Here is a 23,779-nt window from a genome sequence, read left to right on the forward strand (position 1 = left end):
ATTGAAGAAGAAGCTTCCAGCGCAGGGCTCGCCTCAAAGTTGAAAGCTGGAATGATGAGGTCTCCTTCACTCCATCTCAATCTGAAGTGAATGGGGCCAAAGTGAAGTTTGTGGAAGAGATGGCAAGAGGAGAAAAGGAAAGACACGACCCTAGGGCCAGGTCCAGAAAACCCTCACCCAGCCGCATTGAAGCCATCGCGGCCTGGTCTTTTCGGCCTGGACTCCTCAGCCATAACATCACACCACGACTAAGCGGGGATGAGGCTACAGTAGCAGCGCAAAGAAGACAGATTCAAGGGACGACGCCTTTGTGGCGGTCCCCGTGGAAGCACAGCGAGACCAGAGGAAGGGGATGTAGAAAGAGAAAACTAAAGGAACCGTGAAACCATCCACTTACCATCTCCATGACATATCGCTGACCATCCCACACGTAACGGTATACATGAGGGGGATCTTCGTTGTCGTAGTGAGCGCCTGAAAAGGGCCAGCAGCCACACATCTTGACCAAATCGTAAGGGGTTGGATTGTTGTCGGAAGAAGCAGGGCCAGAAAAGTGGTGTTGATCGGAAGAATAAGTGTATACGGGACGAAATTGTGACGACTGAGAAGCCAAGTGAAGACCGGTCGCTCCCACTCTGGCGACTTTTTTGCAATCATATTATCCATACCACCTGCTCAACGCAGCAAGGCAGGCACCATTTGCCTCACGCTCCGTTGTAAATTACTAGAGAAGGGAAGAGAGATCAAGACGGAAAACCACCGATTCTCCTGGAATGAAACCGCGATGCTCGCGCTGCGTCGCACGGAGTTCGACGGCAGAATAATGGAATGAGGTACCAGCGAAAAATCCGGGCAATTGTGTTGATTCACAAAGGCAACTTAGCTCAGAAGAGAGACCGAAATATTCTACAGAGACGAACGTTTCAACGGCCCGAATGACAAGCGAAGTGCCGCCGTTTTCCACTAATATCCTTCGACCTTGGCTAGAATGTCCTCATTCAATCATTCAAAGTCCCGAGGCCATTCTCCTCGTCCATCTGGAGATCGGTGTCCTTAAAAAAAGGCAAACCTGCCAACATTGACTGGGTCTTCCGGTTGGCCAGCGTTCTCGGGGACAGAACGCTGGAAATCCCTGAGCCGCGGCAGCTCTTTCTGCAGTCTGACTTCCCAAGCCTATGTCTCCGGAACAGTTTACCTAGTCAGAGATCTGCGACGATTTTCACCGAGTAAGGATACTCACCTTTGCCATGGCGACGACCTTGCCTCCGTTCTGCACGTCCTTCATCATGCCATCGAACGAATCTGCATCGCCCAGTTCCTGCTGAGGCCCCTAAAGCTCAGGGCGGACTATTGCCTCGGCGTTGTAGAAGGTGCGAAATATCCATTTGCCTTTCTTCTTGTCAAGTTCCTCAAGCCATGCCTTGTAAGTCATTGCACTTCCCCTGTTCGGGGGGTGGGGACTGTTTTTGGCGGCGAAGGTAGCAATGTGAAGATATAATTGATGAGTAGTTGACCAGGAGTGGATGGAACGGGTCGACCGAGAATGGATGCGTTCAACGTTCTCGATGAAAGGCTCGAAGGTGGCCCAATTTGGCCATACCAGCATGTCCAAAGCCGTCGCGCCATCTTCGCCGAGATGAACGATCGCGATCTTGAAGCTGTCATGATCAAGGAGGGGATACGCGTGGAGAGTTTCTAGTCTGGCTAGGGCAACCGCCTGAACCTAAGTCATCGGCGTCAATGCAAAATTTCTAAAATCGACTGAAGATGTACACAAACCTTCTCATCTAGCCAACTAGGGTCGTGGAGAGATCGGGGTCTCGGTGGGTATCCTGCTCCAAGCCTCAGGAGCTCTTGATCCAGGAAGTTGTGTAGAGACAGCATGAACTCGATCGACCTTATACGGATTGTGTCCTGAAGAGCGTCGGATCGCGCTTGCAGGCTGTCATGTAGGTACTGCTTTCCCTCTGGAAGCGGGCTTGACGTGTCGCTGGAGAGGACGATGTGACCACCGAATTCGTCATCGACGCGCAACTCACCCGAAGGTAACGGAAACTGAAGGCTCGTGAGATCGCCACGGCGGAATCTTGCCCGCATGTTGTCCAGCTTGAGCTCAACGAGGCCGCTGGCTACGTCCTTGAAGATTGGCCGTTGTGTCATTGTGTTGGTAGTCGAGTGATTGTCGACGCGAAAGTTCGCGAGTATGTCGGAAGATGAGGGAGCAACTATTTAAGGAGACCTACCGAAAGTGGTGTTGACGTGGAGGAAACAGGCCACCCCCCCCCCCCCCCCGATGATGGCTTTCAAGGCAAGAAATTGCGACTGAAAGCAAGCACAGTTAGCACTCCTCGAAACGAGTGTGGCAGTATTGTTGAATTGTCTTTTATTTTTTTTGGTTGACGAGTACCGAACGCCCACCACTACCACCCAATGATGCGGTCGTCTAATGCTTCTTCCCAGATACTATACACGGGTCCACTAGAGGAGAGATCGTCCGTCCAAATGCCCAAGACTCCTCTAAGGCTCTCTAAATTCCTACTCAAACAACAAACAGAAGAAGCTCGTATCAAGCGAGCATTGCCATCCACAGATCCATGGTGATCCGAGAATGATAAAAGAGTTTCATTATTGGTGGGGTTCAACGAGGAGAGGTCGTGAGAGGTGTTATGTCGTGAAATTACAAATGGGCATGCTCTGAAGCCGTGGGTTCAGGGATGGCGAAGAAAGTTCGGCGAATAACCTAGTCGAAGCGTTAGAGAACCAAAATCATGATTGCGTCCAATTTGAAAACTCACAGCCCAGGCACCGGCTACGGAGGCCACAATACCACCAGAAATCAACATGGGCCGCACACCTCGTGTGCTCTTGAAAACCATCCCGCTCAATCCGCCGGCCAAAATGGAGTTCGCGGCATCGTGCTTCCCTCTGAAGTAGCCGATGCTGGAGTTGAGGAGGTTGTAGGTGATGGCGACCACACCGGCCGAGTTGCCGAGGAAGGGACCACGGCGGGTGACGGCGTTGAGAACCGAGTTCAGACGCAGCTTCGGAGGCTGGTTCGCAGACCTCCTGAGGCCCTCCTGCAGACCCCAGGCTCCTCCTATCGACAAGGCCGCCAAGTATGTGACACCGGTTCCGTAGCAGAGATCATCCGTAAAGCCTCGGGAGGGGAGAACGGACTGGCCGCCGGGCACATCGTTCAGAGCGGCATCTTCGAGAGAGAGGTATTCGAGAGTGTCCTTGTTCAGACCGGACAGGGGGTGTAGTTGTGCGGGGTCTGCAAAGGCAGAGCTCTGGAGGAAAGACTCGACACCAGATCCTGCTGACGGGTCGAAATGGGTGGGCGCTGTCTGGAGGGTGGTGGGTGCTTGAGATGGCGCGGGGCTCTGCGAGGCGCCCGTCTCCTTCTGAGCAGACTTGCGTCCAGAAAACGTATCCCAAAGCGACGACATGGCGAGATTCGTGGACGTGGCGAGTGGATTGATGCCGGGGATCGGAGTTGGTCAGAGGACAGGAGACGTAGGCTTGTGCGGCCGATGATGGAAGCATCGAAAAAATTTGGGCACTCAATCGCGACTTGGACCGTGCGTCCAAATGCGGGAAAGTGACGGATGCGACCTGCGGAATTTTGGCATCGGCCCACTTATCCCGGTCTTGGTTCGGAGTGGAGGGACTGTGATGGAAGGTCATCGGCGGTTTCTTATCGATAAGGCCTGGAGGGAAGATAAGACGATAGCACCCTTAGGTAAGCTGCCTACCTGGAGTTTCCCTTCCTGGTCTTGATGGGACGATGGCGGGGATCTCGAACATTTGCGGCCGGTCTCCACCCGACCCCAGGCAACGACAGGCAAGCGGCAGAAGGCAGGGCGCAAGGCACTGCCCAACTCGTCTTAAATTAGCGAAAAGCAAGTCTCAACGACATCTCATCCCAGCACCAACAGCAACATGAACCAACGGCTGCTGATCCTCATGGCTCAGCTCACCGACAACATTGTTGGTTCCATTTTCATGGCAAGCCAGCCAGCCTCGCAAATCCTACACTGCTCCAACCGTCATCCTACTCATGCTAATCCCCTCGTCTGAGACAGTAGTCCCAGCGAGCCCACGCCAGGCTCATATTAGCTGCTCAAAGACAAATGCTGGCGTGAAAATTTGAAGCATCCGCGACATCCTTCCAGGGGCGGGCGAGGCAGTTGTCGTGTAGCGATGGAATGTCTTGCTCGGCAGGCGTCTAGGAGAATTACTGGCTCGTCGATCTGCACGTTGCCGCCTCGGACGAGCTGTGCCTTGTATTCGAGCGCAAACATGCATGGCTCTCATTTATGTGTCACCGGGCTGAACGCTTGGACGAGGAACATCGTGCTGTGCCGCCTTGAGAGTTACATTGGGGGTTGGATTGGCAGTCGTTGGTGCCTGGTATTACCAGTCTGCTATCGCCCAACCTTGTGTCTGTGAGCGTTTGAGTCACATACTTAAAGGCAAACTACATTCCTTTACTATTTTTTGATGGTCGCTTTCCCGTTATATTATTGCATGTTTCAGTGTGGCCTGCTCAAGGTCCTTGGCACATTCGTCCTTAAAAGAACGCGAGAGACCGCCTCGCAGCAATCTCGACGTAGCCTCCCAACCATAACCTTACTCTCGTCAACCGATCGACACCATGCTCAAGTTTATCAGCGTAGGCGTTTGGGGCCTTCAGGTTCGTACTCGGCTATCCTTACCTCCGAATCACAACTGACATATCGCAGGCCATCATGGCCATTGTAGTACTCGCTCTTTCTATTGAGCTGACCAAAGACATAAGAGGGTTAATTGACGACGGCCGCCCTGTTGCTGCAGTGCCAACGACCACCAAATACAGCGTATTCTGCGGTGGCTTTGGGCTAGCTGTTGCTGTTTTCGGCGCAGCTGCCGCGTTTTTCGATTTCATCCCGGCGCTTATTGTGATGGCAGCCGATGCCGTCAGCGGGGTGTTGCTCCTTGCCGGTGGCATTGTATGTATTCATTTTTGATGAACAGTGTCATCCACTAACTGTCCATCAGGCATTTGCAATCGGCCTTCGCGGGATCACTTGCGACCCTGGCAACGGCGAAGAACTTGAAAGACTCTATGAAAATGACATCATCAACAGGGGAAAAACTAAGGCAGCATCAGGAGACGGCTCGGCGAGCACCGGAACTCCCGATCAAGTCGTTGGCAATTGCAAGAAGGCCTTTGCTGACCAGGCCATGCAATTCGTGACTTGCGGTTTTGCCTTGGCCACGATTGCTCTTGTTTTCTTGGTCTGGAAGAAGAACCGCTCTGGGGGCGGAAGAGCCTACGTTTGAGCCGTTGAGATATGGCCTCCGAGACGATGCGCTACGAATTGAACGGAGCAAATGAGCTTGTCTGGGATGCAGGGGAATACTTGAGTACTACTTGCACTAGTCATTTGACGTATGAGGCGTTGTGTCTTTCGATATCCAACAGAATTGCTTGAGGTCATGGACAGATAAGTTGGTTGTGGTCCAGCATTGCTGGATAGGTCTTGGTATGGGATACGCGGGCGATTTAGATATTCAACATGCTTGCCTCGGCTTTAAAGAGCCGATGTTTTTTTCAACTGCTCCCAGTAGCGCATACATGAACGAGACTCACTTCATCGCGTTCGTCTAGACTGCGACAACACGTCTGAAGAGACACAGGAAATATCCGGCGTAATTCGTATTGTGGTCGGCGTCGGTTTACGGGGAGCGCAGTTTCTTTCCAATGGAACAACGCGGCAAAGACCGCGTAACGGCAAGGCTTACTACAATCAACGCGAAAATCTCAAAATAGTCTGTTGAGACCACCCCACAGTCAAATACCAGGAAAAGTCGTCGTACTCGGCTGATAAGGAAAGGTGTTCACATGGGATTTTATTTAGGGGGCCGGGAACGGAAGGAAATCCACGGAGAACAGGACAACCCTCAGCAAGCCGCTATGCGGAGCCGCCATTAGAATTAAAAATACACATGACGGTGTAAGTTTAACCCAACTGATGTAGTGAAGAAGAGAAAAGAATGGTAGATTTCGCATCGCGAGCAGAGATTTTATGGTCGACCAGGGGTGGGGCTGATTGGGGTTAGGCGCTAGCGAAACCGCCGCCTGTGTTTCTCCGGCCTCCATTGGACCGTGCACGATGGATGGGTCCACATTTGGAGCAGAGACCCTGTCCAGTACCGCTACCATGACGCAGGACCTGTATGGCCCGACACAGAAGTAGCTGTACAGGCAGTCTGTGATCAACGATGGAAGAGCCTGTCGATTGAGCTTCCAAGGAACGGACGTGGTTGTGTGACGATGACGCGTGCCGTAAGAGCGTCCCCTGAGGCCAGAGGCCAGCCTCAACCTCATTTCTTCGTCACTCGAGGCCATTACCTCCCATCTGCCTCATACATCGAGGGATAAGGTAGCAAACATCAACAGAATCAACAGACTGGAGAAGCAAACATGGCGCCGGTGCCCCTGGAGCCAGAAATCAAGTGTGTTTGTCTACTGTCAAAGGAATGGTTGATGATCGACATTCTAACGCAGTCTACAGATACCTGCCTTTGAGCCTGGTGGGCGGCCACGCGCTGACGGTGGCATATCTTGGTTTCACTGTCGCTCAGAGTTTGTACAGATCATATCGAGATCTCCCGCCGTCCCAAGGAACAAGAGCAAGACTGGTTCGGAGGTCAACTCTTTCGCCGCTTTTTGCGGGCCTCACTCTTGTCAGCCTCTCGCTCGCAGGTTACTGGACATTGAGCTACGCAAAGCTATCATATCGTGTCTGGGCCGATCAGCGCGGAGTGGAATCCCCAGCTAGGTTCGTTGTACCTGGGTATGTTTCTTTGTCTGGCTCGCTGACTGACCGAACTTCTAGGTTCTACGGCGACAACGGTGTCTTCCCTTACGGCGAGAATGCCACTCAGGTCTACGTCGGTCGCTGGTTGAGCGATACTCCAGTCCATTTGGACGCCCTGGAGATTATCGCGGAGAAGGCTCGCCGGTTCTGGTGGGGACAACAGATCGAACTCGCGACAATCTCCTGGAGCCTTCTGCTGGCGGTCGAAGGCCGAAGGAGGAACATCCCATCTCTGTGGGCGTATCTCTCTTTAGCTCATTTGGTAAACTTGTCGTTCGCGCAAAACCTCTTTTACCTGGCGTCGATTCTTACGCCAACTCCGGCTCAGTCTGAGTATGGGCAACAGCCAACTACGGCATTCGGACGCCTTCGCGACAAGGTCTTTCCTCCTAAGCCTGCAGACTGGTTCCCTCATCCGGCGCTACTCCTCGCGTCCTTTTGCCTGAACTACGTGCTGATATACTGGGCACCATCAACGACCGGAACAATGACGTTCAGAAACATCGCAGTGTTGGGAAGAATTCTGACGTTCGCGCCCGTCATAATTCCAGCCGTTGTTCCGGCCAGTTGGGGAACGGTGTACTCTAATCACCATGGGGCATACAGGATCGTCACTGAGCTATTCCGATTTCTGTCCACGGCGAGTTTCGCATTTCACGTCAAAGGGACTGCCCTTGGCCTGCTGTACAACGCACCGGACGCTCACTATCATCGTCATAGTCGGTTCCTCCCCTTCGACAGAGAAGAGCGCTCGACGTGGGAGCGAACAACAACGGCTCTCGGCAAGGTCCTGGGATCGGCATCCGACCACCCCGTGGTAGCAGGCGTGGCATGGGACGTTTTGCTCAGCGGTGCCAGCCAAGGTTTATGGGCTGCCACACGTGCGCTGGATGTGGACGACATTCTGGCCTCCTCGACACCCTTCGCGCAGAAGAATGCCCCGAAGGCGCAGCCACTGACCAGACTGCTGGAAGGTAACGACAAATCAACGCCGGAATCGGAAACGGGCAGCCACACCAGCGCGATCTCCACGCGACGCAGGGGCCGCCCAGCGAAAGCGAAAACCGGCGAGATGACAATTTCAAAGACGGCTGCGGCCGAAGGGAATCGCCGAACCCGAGATCGCAGAGCCACGGAAGAAGTTGACGAGGTACCAGACGATGCATACGAGCCGAGCGCCGCAGAGAGCCGCTCCGCGGTCGAAGGAGATGAAATGCCTGATGGTGACTTGGATTGGGAGTCTGCAGCTCTGGCATGGGGCCTGACAGCTCTCGGCGGCTTGGGATCCAGCAGCGCTGGGGTGTTCGGTGCCGAGTGCACATCGCGATGAGCGGTTGAAACGGATGGGGAGGGCGAAAAACACTTAGCGGCCTTGGATGCCTGTTCACAACGCAAAGCTCTTTGTCAGCTTGCATCACGGTTTACCTGGACAAATGGTATTCGACAGAGCTCGAGGACGGCCACCGCCTGAGGCTGGTGGCCGGCAGGCGGTTGCCTCTTACCTTAGTTGAGGGTGGCGTTCCGGGAGTGGTTTGGCAGATTGGAGATAAATGCACCAATCGAACTTCTTTCAGCGTCCACGCGCGGATTTTTCCTCGTCCTTAAGCCTGAGAGGTGTCACTAAATGCACCCTTACATTTAAGGTGCCTGGCACTAAGTAAGACATGGCTCGCATCCAGACCCCCCATCATTCAGCGGCCTAGCCGGGACCATCGGAGACGGTTCGACGTCTACAAAGAACACACTTTGGAATGGCCGTCTTTCAGAACAATGAGTGCTGAGGTCGAGTCGAGACCGTCAGAGACCAACCCCGCCACGTTGGAGATCATCTTCGATCAGCGGCGAGCAGCGAACATCGGGCTTTCTGATTTACAGGCGCCGGAGACAAGCGAGGACTCCTTTGGTCGAGAACGACCGCCGGGCCAGAGGTTTTTGGAATGACGTCGGCCCGCATCGAAAGCACCCACCCCGCAAGCACCCGTAGAGGCGTAGCGCCTTGCAGACTACCACCCATCCAACCCTAGGCACGTAACGCGGACACAGCGGCAGCAAGCCCAGAAACCGATTCTGGGGTGGTGTGATGGTGTTAGTCTCAGGCCCTGTTCTGCAGACTCAGCGGTGGTGAAAGCACTCCAGAAGCTTGAACCCACCAATGCAAGGTCCAAGAAGGCCGTCGAACGACGTGCATCCCACCATCTTGGATCGACCTAACGGTGCTTTCTTTGGCATTGCCACATCCGTCTTGCAGCCAGTCATTCTCAGTATTCTTGCCCATCTTTGTTAAATACCATTGGCATCCCCTTCCCTCCCAAATTTGTCCCAACCACAGATCAGCACCCACAGCATCTACAGGTACCCACGGACTCTCATCAACTTCATCGGTACCAGTCCTTGTCTAAACATCTCCATCAGCACCTTATCTGTGGCTGATCGACACCCTTCTGTCGATACGACCCATACCTTCGACATCTGAAATATTCCTCTCCCACCAGCTATATCCACTATGGCCATCCGTGACCACTTCCGCCGCCGCAAGTCCATCTCTGAGCCTAGCCAAGGAAACGGCTGCTCATCGCCGGAATCCAAGTCCCCTGGGGCCCTCCGTCTCGCCAAAACACTGCGATGGTTCTCAAAAGATGAGAAGCCGGAAAAGAAGGCCGCCAAGGAGAAGCCCGATCCCCGCGAGAGGCCTTTCAGCGAGACCAACCTCCGCCACCAAGAAATTCTCAACGGCTTCACGCTCACCTTTGGCAAAAGGCAGCCCAGTCGCGACACGCGGTCAAGCTACTACAGCATCGGCGTCAGTCCCGGCACCTCAAGACACAACAGTGTGGACGAGAGCCCGCGCCGGATGAATTCAGTTGCGCGCGAGGGGCCGTTTGTCCGGTCTGTGCCGGAGGAAGATGAGAGAGTCTAGGAACTTATGTCTTTTGGGAGGAATCACTGTCGTTAATGAAAAGCATTGCATCGGAGTTGGTATTGGCTTATGATACGGGAAAAGACGATTGTCCTTGGTGGAAAACACTATCTGGGAGGGAGGATTTTGGATGCTGTCAAGGTGTACGTACATATGGTGACCACGCTGCATATGGCATTTGCAAGGAGCTGGGATACGACCAAGCCCCAGGCTAGTATTAAATCAAACGAACAATCTTCTGCACGCAAAAAATCATCTCCGAGATAATCGACATCTATGATGATTCTCACAGTTGTAACTGTAATTTGGTGGGTTGGCGTTCTTCCCATTCCCAAAATGCGGTGGCCAAATACGCTGTGATCATCATCATGGCCTTGATTGTCGCTATCGACGAACTCGGCGCCTTGAACCATACGGCTGTCCTTCTTGCTATCTTCACAACGCCCATCGATAAATGGTGTCCATTCTGTTGCCTTGAATAACGCTCAACTCGGGCGATATCCATACGTGGTTATTGCAGGTAGTATGTCCTTGCCAACCCTCTTCCTCGTTGTGCCCTCGGCGCACCTTCCCGTCGCGACCACGACTCTTTCTGTTTACACTTTTCGCCCCAAGGCGCGGTTTAGCGAGTCGACCGTCAGCCTCGTCACTCCCCATCACAACCCTCGAGGCTGCGACTGAGTTGGACTCGACTACTACCCTGCACCGCCCACCTCGGCCATCTTCGCCAGCTTCCTCTCCTACTATCCTACCCCCACTCTAACCAACAAACCCCTCTCACCTTCAAATATCAGCCACCTTCCAAGAACAAGATCCTCACTGGCCTGAGATAATTACTTCGTTGGTTGATATCTTTCTGCCCGTTCTCATCTCTACCAACCCATCCATCATCTTCCGTGCTTCCCACCAAGCGTCAACCGACCAGCACCTTTCACACGGTATGCTTGAGGAAGCATTCGCGCTTCTTTTTCCAGCAGGCACAGCCTGATTCAAGTGAATCTGTCCAGAATATTCAGTGGCCGCACTCATTTGAGAGTGAGTCTCTAATACACATCTTACGATCTCTTGGACGGCAGCCATCAACACACAGCAGATGCCTTGGCACCTATCGTGAGTTACCCTTTGTTGTTGAGAGCTGGACTACGCTGAACTGAAGTAGTGCCGCCAGCTTAACAAACTGAATCAAACGCGCAGCAGTCACAAGGACCTTGATTGATAATTACGATCTACCTGTCCGCCATCCAGTTTCAACCAAGAAGCCACATCTTAACAAACCGATCAAATCAACAACAATGGCGTCCCTGCAGCCCACCTACGGAGGATGGTTGATCAAAGCCACCAGGGATTGGTATTTCCTGGCCATGGAGAAGGTACCTCAGAAATACGGTCTCTCCAAGAACGCCCAGCAATTACTGCAGTACTTGGACGATGTCAAGGCGAAGATGATGGACGAGTACGAGCTTGGCCGGATGGTCCGCATGAGCAACGAAAACCGCAAGGCCATCACCGACACCATCCGCAAGGTTGCACTCCTGATGCAGAAGCAGCCAAAGGAGCAGAAGAACTGTATCAAGCTGATTGAGATGTGCACTGAGATCTTGGACATCGCTAGTGAGTATCAGTCAACCCCCATTCATTCAGCCTTTGACCGTTGGGCCACTGCATCCTTTGTTTTCTTAGAGGGCATGTGCTGACTTTCACACAACAGACCGCCCTCCTCCTCCTGCAGCATTCCCCTTCATGAAGTTCCCCCGGGAAATCCGAGCCCGCATCCTCGACATGATCATCGACCAGCATGGTGACACTGAGAAGTTGCAGCCGGTCAAGTGGGGTACCTGCAACTGCGTCAACCCAGAGAGGGAGAAGTTCCCAGTGGTCTCCAAGGCTCAGAAGAAGACGTTCAAGCAGCTTGGCATGTCATTGGGTGACGAGTTCTATGACGTCCTGTACAAGAAGAGAAACTGGTACTTCTCCTGCTGTTGCACTCTCAACAAGGCACTCCAAGGCAACACGAAGCTTCGGACGTACTTGCGCAACGCGCATGTCCACTGGTGCGGCCCCATGGCCAACAAGGCATTCGAGAACCTGGCCAAATGCCCCAGCCTGAGAAACCTTACCATCAAGATCTCCAAGGCGACGATGACCATTCTCAACACGCGCGAGGCTGGTTTGGCCAGCTTCTTCTCTCTGAACAAGCGGAGACTGATGGACTGCCTCGGCGCCGACGAGCTCCTGCTTATCCATGGCCTCGAGGAGGTCCATGTTGAGCATGTCAGCTCGGTCCAGAAGGACAAGCTGAACGAGTACGACCGGCAGGGTCTGCTTTCGCTTCTGAAGGCCAAGTGCAAGGATCGCTTCTGAAGGGATCGAAGGAAGTGTGTGCAGAGAACTGGACGAGAAGCAGAAAAGCATGTCAGGACGGTATTGGGTCTCAAGTTTTGGCATCGAAATACAGTGGGAAGGGCCAAGCACTGGCGTTGGGATTCCTGAGGCGATGCTAGTCCATACGAATATGGAGGAGACCCTGAACATTGCAACGGAGACAGCAAATCATGCTAGCAGCCAGAAGTAGGCAGGTATTTGAAGTCTGAATGAAACGAATCGCAATATTGCAATTGGCTGTCGGGAGACCGGTGATTACGGGTTACAAAGATGAGATCTGCTACTGACTGGACCATGTTGTCGGCGTAAACCAACGCCAAAGGAGGCCGGATATTTCAGAGATGTGACAACAGATAAATTACGAAAGCCTTCACTTCAAGTCTAAAGGTTCCGTACTCAAAGAACATTGTCTGGGGTTTGGTCTTGTCTTGTACACGTCGCCGAAGCGTGGTGTATCCGGCTCAAGATCAGCAGTCGGGAAGGCTAAACTGATCGAGCTATGGCAAAAGACGGCGTGGTGTATCACAGGAAAGAAACAGAAACAGACATGGAGTCGAGCTGCGCCATGACCTACCGATGGTTTCGCGACTGCAATTGGCAGTGGGATGTCAACATTGACTCTGTTGCCTGTCGCTCATGTTCCAGTAAGCAATCTCATGCGCTTGGAGCAGCATGGCGAACCTCAAAAAGACCAAGAGCTGTGCCGCCGGTTGCGACTGCAGGCTGAATACAGATTGAAGGATTGCATGTCAATAAAATGGTGAGGAGAAGGAAGGAAAAAAAATTCGCCCAGCCGAAAAATAAGCGGTGCGCCTTCTTGGCTGTCAGCGTGCGACTCTAGCCACGGAGGTGGGCCGCACTGTGTTTGTCCGACCTGAGAGATCGGCGTTTTGACGCTGCTCGGCCGTGGCTCTGCACAGTGTTGACGCACGTAAGTACAGCTCACACAGTGTTCTTTTTGCTGCCCAGAGCACAGTGCTCCGAGCGGGCAGCAGCAGCGGGCGGCGGGCAGGTGCCTCGACCAGAGGGTGGTGCCTGCTGCCCGCCTGCAACCTCTATCCCCACAGGAAGGTCGCGTGGTGCTTTTCCAAAAGGAGCCTTCCCGCGACAGGGATATTGTATGTCCACAGGGGTCTTGGAGGGCATTTTCGCTTTCTGGCCTGTTATCTCGGATCCTCCATCTCGCCAACCGCACCTGCCATCGTAGGCGAATGGGTGCAGGCGCTGACGGTGACGCCCACCCTCCCTCTGCGTATCCGTAATCCTCATTGCCAATGCGGCCCCCTAAGCCTGAAGGCGCATCCCTTCCCCGTTGCGCCTGAGAGCTTCCCACCATCCTCTAGACTGGCTCGCTGAGGAATGAGATCCCAAGACCATGGACGGGTCTCTTTCCGTAGCGGACTCTTGGCAGCGCCAGCCCTGTCATCCGCCCGTTTCTTGGCTTCTGCAGCCTATGGCTTGTTGGCATTATAAGGGAAATGGCAGCCGCGGTCTCGCATTCGCGCCTGGAGGAGGGGGTAACTCACCACGTCTGATCCTTTCAACCGTTTCCCTCCCGCCTCTTCTCACATCCTCCTCACGAGAGAGACACGCGCGATCGTGTGTGTAAGGGAGAGATAGAGAGAGCGCGTGCGAGTGTGTCCCTCCGTTGCCGTCCCGTCCTTCTTCGCAGCGCCGCACCGAGGCAGCGGCCCGGGAAACCTTTTACGACACTAAACGGAAGAGAATGCCGTTTCCCGCCGACCACGACCGCCGCCGCTACCACCAGTCGGAACATTGATTCACGTCGCGCCTCCCGTGGTTCCTTTTTCCTCTCTCCTAGCCTGCGATGCTCCGCATCCAAAGGCTGGCCGCCTCCGCAGGGAGCTCGCCGCTTCTCCTAAAGATTTTACCACGCCTCTCCCTCGTTATCTTGATTCTTTGTGTTGTCTATCAGTATTTTGTATTCGGTATGGATTCTGCAAGCCCCCTACCTGCTCCCCCGTCTCCCCCCCCCCCCCAACTTCAAAATAATACGAGCTGATACGAACCACAGGCCAACACGATCCTTACAGGTGCGATAGCCTGCTCTCGAGTGGGAGATGGCGCTCTAGTCAAGACTCAAACCTGCCGAGAGATGTCTTCAAGAGATGGGAGCCCGAAGACTGTCGCATGCGCGAGCTGTCCCGTGAAGATATGTCGAGCTGCTTGAGGGACCGTCACCTAGTGATTGCCGGCGATTCGACCATGCGCCAGATCTACTTCGCTGCCATGACCCGGTTGGATCATCACGTCGCCGAGAAAGCCATCCTCGACTTTGCCGTTTCCAAGAACAAGCACCTGAACCTTGCCAAGGACGTTGAGGGTGTGAAGCTCGAATTCATCTGGGACCCATGGCTCAACTCCACCGCCCTTTTCAGCCAATTGGCTCGATTCCGGGAACGTCCTGGCTCTGCAGATTACGAGAAACTCGTCCGCGAGGAGGGCAAAGACTCGGCCGCCCTTATTGTTGTTGGTACACCAGGTCTCTGGGCGGCTCGCCAGGGCGGTGATCGGTACTTGGAGCTCTTCAGAGAAGGCATCAACAACCTGATGCCGTACCTGCATCGTGATTTTGATCACTTGGTGGTGCTGCCCAAGAGCAAGTCGCAGTCGGCATTCGAAGAGCTCTCCAACCATGTGCTTGTCGCACCCGTGCCTATCCCAGCGTATGACAAGCTATTGACGTCCCGGGCAAGAACAATCACGCCCGAGAAGATAGACGCCATGAACTGGAATCTGGACAATTTTGAGCCGGCGGAACGAACACATGTCATTCAGAGCTACAATGCAATGCTGGTTAGCCACGACGATGCTCTCCTTGACGATGGGCTGCATGCTGTAGACATTGTGGCCGAGCGGAAACTCGACGTTATTTTGAACGCTCACTGCAATTCTGGATTGGTCAGAAATGGATACGCAAACCAGATTACTTGTTGCGCCCCCTACCCGTCCCTGTCAAGGGTTCAGGTCCTGCTTCTTGGACTCAGTATTCTAGCGCTGCCTATCCTATTTCTGGACCGGAGACAGGACGCGTTCCCTTCCGCTCGCACGTCGCAGGTCATGGACTCTCTGCTTGCCGCAGCCACCCTCGTCGCCATTGCTGTTTACTGCCTGCTCGCCGACCGCACTCACCTCTTGATCAAGCATGATAAGCATTTCGACGTACCCGACTTCATCTTGCCTGTCATTGGTCTGGCAATTCTCGCAGGTCTCTCCCTGCGGTCAAGACCGCCTGTTCTGTCTTCCGCAAAAGGTCTCGCGACGACTTCATTTCTGTCCCGTGAACAAACCGACGAGTGGAAGGGCTGGATGCAGGCGTTCATTCTGCTGTACAACTACCACGCAGCATCCGAGTCACTCGCGATGTACAAGGTGCACAAGTTCCTAGTGGCGACTTACATCTTTCTGTCCTGCTATGGCCACACAAGCTACTTTCTTCGTACAGAGGACTTCTCATTAAGACGGGCAACGTATGTGCTGGTCCGGCTCAACCTTCTCAGCTGCATTTTAGGCCTGGCGACGTCTAGCGAATGGATCATCTACTCGGCGCCGCTCATGACGTTTTGGTTCGGAGTAACATTTGCATCGCTGGCTTGTTTCAAAACACTCAACAACAACCCTGTCGCCTTCTTCGTCAAGATTGTGGTCTTCGCAACCTGCACGACCTTCCTGGTCCGAAGCACACACCTCCCGGAGACGTTTTTGAGAATTCTTAAGTCAACCAGCGGCATTCATTGGAACGTGGATATGCTGCGGTCGCATTTCGCGTTGAATCGTTTTGTGCCGTACTTTGGCATACTCACAGCTGCAGCTGCACACCGGGTTTCCGTTCTTCGCCGCCGTCAGCATGGCATCAACGCTCGCGCGCCATTCGAAAGAGCCAACGACGCCTTTGATCGTGGGATTTTGGAGATCGCGTATCCCGAGAGAGACGCGATACCGGTGAAGCCGATAATGATATGCTTTGCGATTGCCTATCTCGTCGTATTCATCATCCTAGCATTTGCGGCGGACGTCTACCACAACAACGACTCCTACAACGCTTTTCACCCATACACCAGTCCCTGGTTTGTCCTGTCAGCAGTTATCACACGTAACTCCTTCAAAGCACTGCGTGAACTTCACGTTCCACTGGGTGCAACTCTTGGACGGTTGTCCCTCGAGGCGTACGTTCTTCACCACCACATCTGGTTAGCCAGCGATGGCGCCGGGGTGTTAAGAATCGGGCGCCCGGGCTACCTCCCGAGGTCGCTCGAAGTAGTGATAATCGCAGCTATATTCCTCTGGGCTTGCGCTAAGAGCCACAGTGCCACCCGACGAATTGCCTGCAGCTTGACAGGTACTGAGAACCAGGAGGAATCTGAGGACGTCACTTTGGGTCGACCCGTTAAGGACGGTAAGAAGAGTCCTATTCCGTGGCAGCCCGCAGTGGCAGACGACAAAGCAGCAGAGAAGGCGGCTGGGAGTGCGAAGCAGAGCGGCACATCTGTTTCGAACGGCGCATTGAAGCTTCGGGTTGTGGGATTGTTGGCGGTGCTGTGGTTAGGAAACGCGATTTACGGAACTTGACGAGAATGGCATGACGACTTGCGAGCTGGGGCTGAAAGCCCACGAGTCCCAGTTCACCATACGATAGATACTTAATTACAATAACGCTTACACGAGGTAACACGCCACGGAATCGCGATTGACACACGATCCCTGCAAATTCGTCAGTTGCATTGTAGTTGCTGCGTTACTAAACAAGAACAGGGGTTAGGGGCTCCCGTCGGTGTTTCGGGTGTGCTCCATCTGCGCACAGCCAAACCGCCATCTAGTTGAAGGAAAACAAGCTTCGACATCCTCCGAAAGCCAAGCTGCCATCGGTTCAGGCGGAACAGAGTCGTTTTCTGCCCCATCTTGGCATCAGCATCGGCTTGAGCTTAACTCAAATGAAAACTTTAGTTTTAAGCCCCTTTTCCTAGCTTCAAAAGCCGCACTCGACTTGAAATTTCGCTCTGTGTTACGTTTCAACGTGAGAGCGCACCTTTGCCAACGCAAATCCCAGCAATGATCCCCTTGGCAATCGACATGCCGAGCATCAACCGACCAAGATGCGCAATGATTATCACCGGCATTTTCGCGACGACTTGCCAGATTTTACAATACGGCGCGCTTCCCGACTCCTGACTCTTAAGACCAGGAGATGGAAAAGCCCCGATGACAGAGGGCCCGGATGAGGCTCTTCCGCCCTACCGTTTCGCGTGGGTCGCGAAAGTGGCTGGGGTCATTTGGCCAACGTGATTGGCGGCTCGATCCCGAAACTCGTCCTGTCGTCGATGGGATGATGCCCCGTTGACAGCTGTGTACCTGGCGGTTGAGACGGCACGTCAGAGCCTGTCAAGGTTGGATGGCAGGACTCACGAGAAGCATAGTTCGGCAGACAGGCTGGTGCCCTCTTTTACCCCTCCCCCAAAGGACCCTTCTCCTTGTCTCAGGGCTCGAGATGCCTCTTTGCGCCTCGAATGCCCCTCTAAAATCATGCTGTCCCGTGTGCTTTAACCTCCGAAGACTAGGGCCGGGGCTGGTGACGAGACGATGTCCACCAGATCGTCTGTCCATCCCCTGCGATGTCCTCGCTTCGTTCAGGCATTCCGCGGTGGACGACGGGAAACGCTGCTCCCGGCGGCAGGAGGGATTCATCGACAGAGGGCGGATTTTCGTGGAGTGGTCGAAGGCTTGTACTTAAAGACGAGGCTCCGAATTCGCACCCCATCGCAGCGGATCGTGAGAGATCATAGGATTTACTTCACAGGAGTAGATCTCTTGGCCTCGCATTTACTTTCCACGACCGTTTCTTTCTCTCGGTGAGCCCTAGAGGTCGCCTAATACCTTCATTCTATTCTCTATGCGTAATCGATTTGCATTTGGCTGTGCCTGGCATCATACCTGTCCTTTCTTTTAAATTCTAATCTTTGGTGTGACGAGACTCAAAATGCAACTGAAACATCTTCTCACTGGCCTTGCGGTCTTCAGCTCACTTGCTGCTGCTGGTAGGTCTCAAGTGCGACATGATGGCTGGACAAGGTACTGACTTGCCTCGACAGCCCCAGCAACTGCACCCGCGCAAGACGCCAAAGCCGCAGACAAGGACGCGCAAAAGCAGGACCAGAACAAGGACCAAAATAAGAACAACAAGAATAACAATAATGGAAAGAACAACAACAACAATAACAAGAACAACGGAGACGTGACGATTATACAAAACATCATCAAGCCCAACATCATCGTCGTGCAGGAGAACCTCGACAAGATCAACCAGCTCCAGCGCCAGAATGAGAGGGAATTGGCGTTGCTGGTACAATCCCAGCTTGCTCTTGCGACGCAACTGCAGGCTGTCAAGGACAACATTCGCATCAACCACTTCAAGGCGCAGTTCCCCCAAGCGGTGAGTTTCTCCTGGTGTCCTGCATCTGTTATTCCAAGTTGGTCCTGTGCTAAGACTGCAACCAGAACACCATCATTGTGACCGTCACAGGCGTCGTTGACAACCGCCAAGGTGGAGGACAGAACAAGCGATACCTCGTGAACCAGCTCCTCGCCGACAATGGCAAGCCGGGACAGCAAGCCTTGGTAATGGTTAACGACCCGACACCTATGGACATCTCAACGCAACAGGCGGCATCTTCGCAATCCGACACTTTCGGGGCAGCCCGCGTGGCACTCGACTCTGCCTCTGATGCCGTGTCAAACAACATCGACGGTGTCCAAGCCGCCGCCGCTCCCACTCCAGGAGCCGACGAAAGCGACACCACCCTCAAGCTTGCTGCCTTCGACCAGGCCGCTCCGTTTGGACAAGTCGGTCAGAGCATCATCCTCCCCGCGGGCACGCAAGCTCCTCAGCTGGCCGCGTCCGTTCCGGACCCCGCCGCCATCATTCTGCCGAATCAGGCCGGTCTCTTCGTTTCCAACGCGGCTACTTTCCTAACAGACTGCGCCTCGACGGCCGCCAATGCTGCTGCCGGCAATCCGGCACTCGCTGGAGCTGCTTTGAACATCTTCTCCTCGTTCCAGCAGATCGCTGCCGCACAGCTTGCGGGTCTCTCGGGTCTGGGCATCTTTAACAACGCCGGACAGGTGCAGGGACAGCCTCTGGGTGCCATTGCCGTTGGTGCCAACCAGCCGGCTGTGGCCGCTCCTCCTGCTGTCGCTCCTCCTGCTGTCGCTCCTCCTGCCGTCGCTCCTCCGGCTGCCGCTCCTCCTCCAGCTGCTGCGGCTCCTCCAGCCCAGGGAGGATCTCTTGGTGCCATTGCCGTCGGCGCAAACCAGGGCCAGCCAGCCGCCGCGCCAGCACCCCCAACTGATGCCGCCGCGGTTCTCGCCGGGGCTAACCAAGCGCAACCTGCTGCTGCTTCCCCACCGCCGCCTCAGGGAAGCTCGGGATCAGGTGTGGTAATCGTGGGATCGAGCCCGGGAGGAGCTCCAGCACCAGCTGCTCAGCCTGCGGCGCAACCCCCTGCGGCCGTTCTCGACGGGGCGAATCAGGCGCCCGCTAATCCACCAACTGTGGCCCCGGCTCCGGCCCCGGCAGCATAGGGAAATGGGATTTGATAGTGCACGACGTACGACGGAGTTGGGGACGGGGAGTTTGGGTTGGGCTGCTGGGTCGGGATATCCAACGGGAGGAATGTGGAGATGACAGAAAAGGAGAGCAATACACATTCGAAACTTCAAACATATATCCCTCTCGTGGCTCTATGGTTTATGTAAATGTTTAATGAGGGGGGATTGTATCAGAGTCGCAAGAGTTTCTTGTGCTTGTGCTATGGCATTATACTGAATGAAACTGTAACACCTACCTACCGACCGCATATGAGTGCCTGCCTTGATGTCTTGACAATTCTCGGTTGATGCTGCAGTGGTGACGCGACAGGAACTAATTGCAGGTCATAGTAGAATTTCGGCAGTAGACCATAGACCAGTAAATGACACAAAATACCCAGGCTCATTCACACTTGCAATGGCACTCTGAAAAGCACCAAGGGTCCTTTTCCATGGGGCCGTCAATTTAATGGACTTCACAGTGCTCGATGTTAGACTGGCCGAGAACAGCGGGTAGGAACAGCCAATCAAATACAACAAAGACTGCCCCTCAGACCCATAGTGGGGTTTCAGCAGGGGCAATGGACCAACGACGGACGACTCTTTTCGTGGCAGAGACTGCGAGGGAGGTGGTCAAGCGAGGAAAAAAAAAAAGGTGCGTCGGCCTTGCACGTGACCCTACCCTAGCGAGGCCCACGCCACGCCAGAAATTTCCCACACCCGAAGCGCACCTCCAACTCTATCATTGCTTGTCTGTATCCCGACTTCGTCGTCAACCATCAACACCCGACACCTAGGAGCAACCATCTCGACAGTTGCCCAGCATGTCGCTCGTCTCGGGGGAGAAGAGTGCGTTACCACCCGCGAAACGATACAGTTATGGAGGAGAGCGCAATCGGCTAACAGTCTCGTCACAGCGAACTTCCAGTTCATCCTTCGTCTTCTGAGTACGTTTTAACCTTTCTCCCAACACACACACACACCTACACACGCATTTGACGATTCCACGCGACGACAAACACTCCGAATTTCGAGTAATGATGGACACGAGAGGCTAACGTGCGCTTTTCACAGACACCAACGTTCGTGGCCAGGAGAAGGTCATGTACGCCCTCACCAAGATTGGTGGTGTCGGCCGTCGTTACTCCAACATTGTGTGCAAGAAGGCCGATGGTACGTTTCCCCACGATCCCGAGTAGAGGCAATCTGTTGCTTCTGAGGAGGAGAAAACCGAGAGAGAGTCGCCAGAGATGCTGACTTCGCCCCAACAGTCGACCTGAACAAGCGCGCCGGTGAGCTCACCTCGGAAGAGCTCGAGCGTATCGTCACCATCATCCAGAACCCCACCCAGTACAAGATCCCCGCGTGGTTCCTCAACAGACAGCGCGATATCGTCGACGGCAAGGACAGCCAGATCCTCGCCAACGGTGTCGCCTCCAAGCTCCGCGACGATCTCGAGCGCCTCAAGAAGATCCGCGCCCACCGTGGTCTCCGTCACTACTGGGGCCTCCGTGTCCGTGGTCAGCACACCAAGACCACCGGTCGCCGCGGCCGTACCGTCGGTGTCTCCAAGAAGAAGGGTGGCTAAACGTATCGCTCGTCATGACGACTCTGACGAGGGTTTGGGTGGTGTTGCGGCTGGGGACCAACAAACATTAAGGCGGCCGGCGTGTTATCGGGCTTGGTTTTTCTCTCTTTGTCTCTTGGCGACAACATCCATCTACAACAAAATGATGATGATTCATTCTCTGGGGCATTACCACCACCGGCTGAGGAGGGGATTGCTATTCAGATAACGTGAACAAACAACGGAAGAGTCTCCATCATACCAAGAAACAAAAAGGCTTTCAAAAAAGTTGACTTTTGGTTCCTTGTGATGTGACTACTGGTGTCTAAAAATGGGAATTGATTTGTTGTTCAACATGCCAGGATCGTATAAACTTGTGACATGCCATTCTCTGAATCTGCGCTTGGGTTTCCGTATTCCGGATTTTATGGTGGACCTTTTAGTGACATATCAACTGTCTGCCATTTTGGACATGTGCGACATCCAAGCGCGCGGAGCTGCTGCCGCCGTGTGGGTATTATCCTTCGGCGGTCTGTACGATGCCGGTGATGGAGGTATCCGGCTGCCCCCTGACGGCCTTGACGTCGTTGAGGGTGCTGCCTCAGCATATGAACTTGCTGATCTCGGACTCTCTCCCCAGGGCTCTATGGTGAAGGCTATAGCTCCCAGAGCAGTGTGTGGATAATGGCAAACTCCTCATCGTAGCATACGTTGGTACTTCAGCATGACCCCATCACAGGCAGCAAGCAGCATCGCAACGTGAAGCGTGCTAAACGTTAAGACCATTATGCCATATTCGTATCATTAAGAACAAACCCTCGATCTAGGGGGTATCATGCCATGTCTTTCTCTCTTCCCTTTTACTTCCCCTCGACTCCCTCATCTCTAGTCTTCATGGATAACAGCCATATCCAACACCTCAACCCGTCCCTGTCCCCTCGTCTCGCTCGAGATAAAGTCACCCAGCCCCTTGAACGCACCCGGCTCGACAAAGCCCACGACCTCCCACTCGCTGCCCAGCACGTCCTGGCTCTCGACCTGCTCCACGAAACCTAGGATTCGGTCCTTGACGGTCCCCGCCTTGGCCTGCTCCCCGTCCTCGCCACTCTTGGGCGCCGCCGACTTGACGGCCTGCTTCAGCACGCTCGTCGCACACGTCACCCTCAGCCTCATCCGCGCCCTCTGCACGGGGATCGGCTGCGCCGCGATCAGCGCCTTCATCGCCTCCAGCGCCTGGCTCTTCGCCGACTTGGTCGTCACCACGCCCGTCCAGTGCGGCACGCTCTTCTCCCTTGGCTTCGCCTCCCCCTCCTCCCCGCCCGCAGGCGTTCCGGCGCCACTGTTCACCGCGCTGCTGCCGCCCTTCTTTCCCGCGCCGGCCGCATCCTCTGCAGCAGAGTGCGCCGCCGACGACAGCATGTCCAGCGCCTTCTCTATCATGCCGGTCGTGTAAATCCTCTTCGTCCGCGGGTCCACGAGCCTGCTGGCCACGATGCCGATGACCTCGTTGTGCACCCTCTCGAGCTGCTCCGCGCGCTCTTTGCCGCCGACCTGCATCTCCCCCTTCTTCAGGATCTCCAGGACGATGTCATCGGTGGACTTGCCCTTGCCAAACGCCTTCTCGAGGTCCTCTTTCGGCGCCGTCTGGCCCTTGGACACGTTGAGGAAGACGTTGGGGATCTGGAGAACGTTGTCGAGGTCTGTCTCGACGCCGGAGCGCCACTCCATCACCTTATTCTTGTAGCACGCGATCTCGAAGCGCTTCTTGCCCTTTTTGAGCCGCACCATGGACACGTTGGTCAGCTTGATCTGGTTCGACGGTTGGTTGATTCGCGACGACATCGTGGCGGTTTACTGCTTCGGCAGTGGCGTTTGCGTTTGTTTTGCGATCGATACAAGGTTTGGGGGCTTGTGTGTAGTAGTCTGCACTATTCAAGTGAGAAAATCGAACGGTTCGTCGTCGTCGTTGTTTGCAAGAAGTTCTCGCCCGAAAAGTTTTGGCGGGGTAGTTGGTTGTACAGCAGCTGCGAGGAGGGGCAGCGGGCGGTGAAATATCTGTAGGCTGGTACCTGGGCGGGTTGATCTGACGTTGTTTTGCGGGTACCGCACCTGCTTGGACATACGCCGCCGCGGTGACTAATACCATCATGTCGACTCATCCCCGAATCTAAGTCAAATCGGATGGAACGCGACCATAAATGGCTTGAGATATCACTTGATAACAAGATTGCGATTATGTTTACGTGAAAAGAGTCATATTCTAGCAGCGTACCTAAGATCTACCGCGCCGGGCTGACACTGGCGCCCACCCAAACGAGACGACTGGGTCTCTGGTATTAATATACTCCAATGCCCAGTCTACAACGATCCAATACAAACGGACACTGCGACAATCCATCCACACGAATCATTCTTTCGTTCATACACATCGTTACAATGAGCACG

General features: G+C 54.3%; 10 protein-coding genes across 10 annotated transcripts; 7 read left to right on the forward strand and 3 right to left on the reverse strand.

The window, feature by feature from the left end:
- Nucleotides 1-1,330: 1,330 nt before the first annotated feature.
- Nucleotides 1,331-2,160, reverse strand: CGCS363_v001222 (uncharacterized protein; the record flags this gene model as incomplete). The annotated part of the gene is made up of 2 exons (XM_036633071.1): nucleotides 1,331-1,723; nucleotides 1,780-2,160. 2 exons carry the CDS (start codon nucleotides 2,158-2,160, stop codon nucleotides 1,331-1,333), a joined length of 774 nt encoding a protein of 257 aa, XP_036502656.1.
- A 517-nt stretch (nucleotides 2,161-2,677) lies between these two features.
- Nucleotides 2,678-3,449, reverse strand: tim23 (Mitochondrial import inner membrane translocase subunit tim23; the record flags this gene model as incomplete). The annotated part of the gene is made up of 2 exons (XM_036633072.1): nucleotides 2,678-2,740; nucleotides 2,796-3,449. The coding sequence occupies 2 exons, from the start codon at nucleotides 3,447-3,449 to the stop codon at nucleotides 2,678-2,680; spliced, it is 717 nt and encodes a 238-aa protein (XP_036502655.1).
- A 1,208-nt stretch (nucleotides 3,450-4,657) lies between these two features.
- CGCS363_v001224 (uncharacterized protein) lies at nucleotides 4,658-5,325 on the forward strand (the record flags this gene model as incomplete). The annotated part of the gene is made up of 3 exons (XM_036633073.1): nucleotides 4,658-4,696; nucleotides 4,746-4,991; nucleotides 5,041-5,325. The coding sequence occupies 3 exons, from the start codon at nucleotides 4,658-4,660 to the stop codon at nucleotides 5,323-5,325; spliced, it is 570 nt and encodes a 189-aa protein (XP_036502651.1).
- A 1,144-nt stretch (nucleotides 5,326-6,469) lies between these two features.
- CGCS363_v001225 (uncharacterized protein) lies at nucleotides 6,470-8,196 on the forward strand (the record flags this gene model as incomplete). Its single annotated transcript, XM_036633074.1, has 3 exons — nucleotides 6,470-6,501; nucleotides 6,561-6,827; nucleotides 6,885-8,196. The coding sequence occupies 3 exons, from the start codon at nucleotides 6,470-6,472 to the stop codon at nucleotides 8,194-8,196; spliced, it is 1,611 nt and encodes a 536-aa protein (XP_036502650.1).
- Nucleotides 8,197-9,369: 1,173 nt separating this feature from the next.
- CGCS363_v001226 (uncharacterized protein) lies at nucleotides 9,370-9,783 on the forward strand (the record flags this gene model as incomplete). Its single annotated transcript, XM_036633075.1, has 1 exon — nucleotides 9,370-9,783. One exon carries the CDS (start codon nucleotides 9,370-9,372, stop codon nucleotides 9,781-9,783), a length of 414 nt encoding a protein of 137 aa, XP_036502653.1.
- Nucleotides 9,784-11,075: 1,292 nt separating this feature from the next.
- CGCS363_v001227 (uncharacterized protein) lies at nucleotides 11,076-12,144 on the forward strand (the record flags this gene model as incomplete). The annotated part of the gene is made up of 2 exons (XM_036633076.1): nucleotides 11,076-11,394; nucleotides 11,492-12,144. The coding sequence occupies 2 exons, from the start codon at nucleotides 11,076-11,078 to the stop codon at nucleotides 12,142-12,144; spliced, it is 972 nt and encodes a 323-aa protein (XP_036502652.1).
- A 2,247-nt stretch (nucleotides 12,145-14,391) lies between these two features.
- Nucleotides 14,392-16,755, forward strand: CAS1 (putative O-acetyltransferase CAS1; the record flags this gene model as incomplete). The annotated part of the gene is made up of 1 exon (XM_036633077.1): nucleotides 14,392-16,755. The coding sequence occupies one exon, from the start codon at nucleotides 14,392-14,394 to the stop codon at nucleotides 16,753-16,755; it is 2,364 nt and encodes a 787-aa protein (XP_036502649.1).
- A 1,405-nt stretch (nucleotides 16,756-18,160) lies between these two features.
- On the forward strand, nucleotides 18,161-19,761 carry CGCS363_v001229 (uncharacterized protein; the record flags this gene model as incomplete). The annotated part of the gene is made up of 3 exons (XM_036633078.1): nucleotides 18,161-18,218; nucleotides 18,273-18,613; nucleotides 18,679-19,761. The coding sequence occupies 3 exons, from the start codon at nucleotides 18,161-18,163 to the stop codon at nucleotides 19,759-19,761; spliced, it is 1,482 nt and encodes a 493-aa protein (XP_036502648.1).
- Nucleotides 19,762-20,591: 830 nt separating this feature from the next.
- On the forward strand, nucleotides 20,592-21,355 carry RPS18 (40S ribosomal protein S18; the record flags this gene model as incomplete). Its single annotated transcript, XM_036633079.1, has 4 exons — nucleotides 20,592-20,616; nucleotides 20,685-20,714; nucleotides 20,842-20,940; nucleotides 21,039-21,355. The coding sequence occupies 4 exons, from the start codon at nucleotides 20,592-20,594 to the stop codon at nucleotides 21,353-21,355; spliced, it is 471 nt and encodes a 156-aa protein (XP_036501354.1).
- An 864-nt stretch (nucleotides 21,356-22,219) lies between these two features.
- Nucleotides 22,220-23,176, reverse strand: sdo1 (Ribosome maturation protein sdo1; the record flags this gene model as incomplete). Its single annotated transcript, XM_036633080.1, has 1 exon — nucleotides 22,220-23,176. One exon carries the CDS (start codon nucleotides 23,174-23,176, stop codon nucleotides 22,220-22,222), a length of 957 nt encoding a protein of 318 aa, XP_036501672.1.
- Nucleotides 23,177-23,779: the final 603 nt, after the last annotated feature.

The sequence above is a fragment of the Colletotrichum siamense genome, assembly GCF_013390195.1.
Source record: "Colletotrichum siamense strain Cg363 chromosome Unknown KSG_Cg363_contig01, whole genome shotgun sequence".
In the NCBI taxonomy this organism is placed as follows: domain Eukaryota; kingdom Fungi; phylum Ascomycota; class Sordariomycetes; order Glomerellales; family Glomerellaceae; genus Colletotrichum; species Colletotrichum siamense.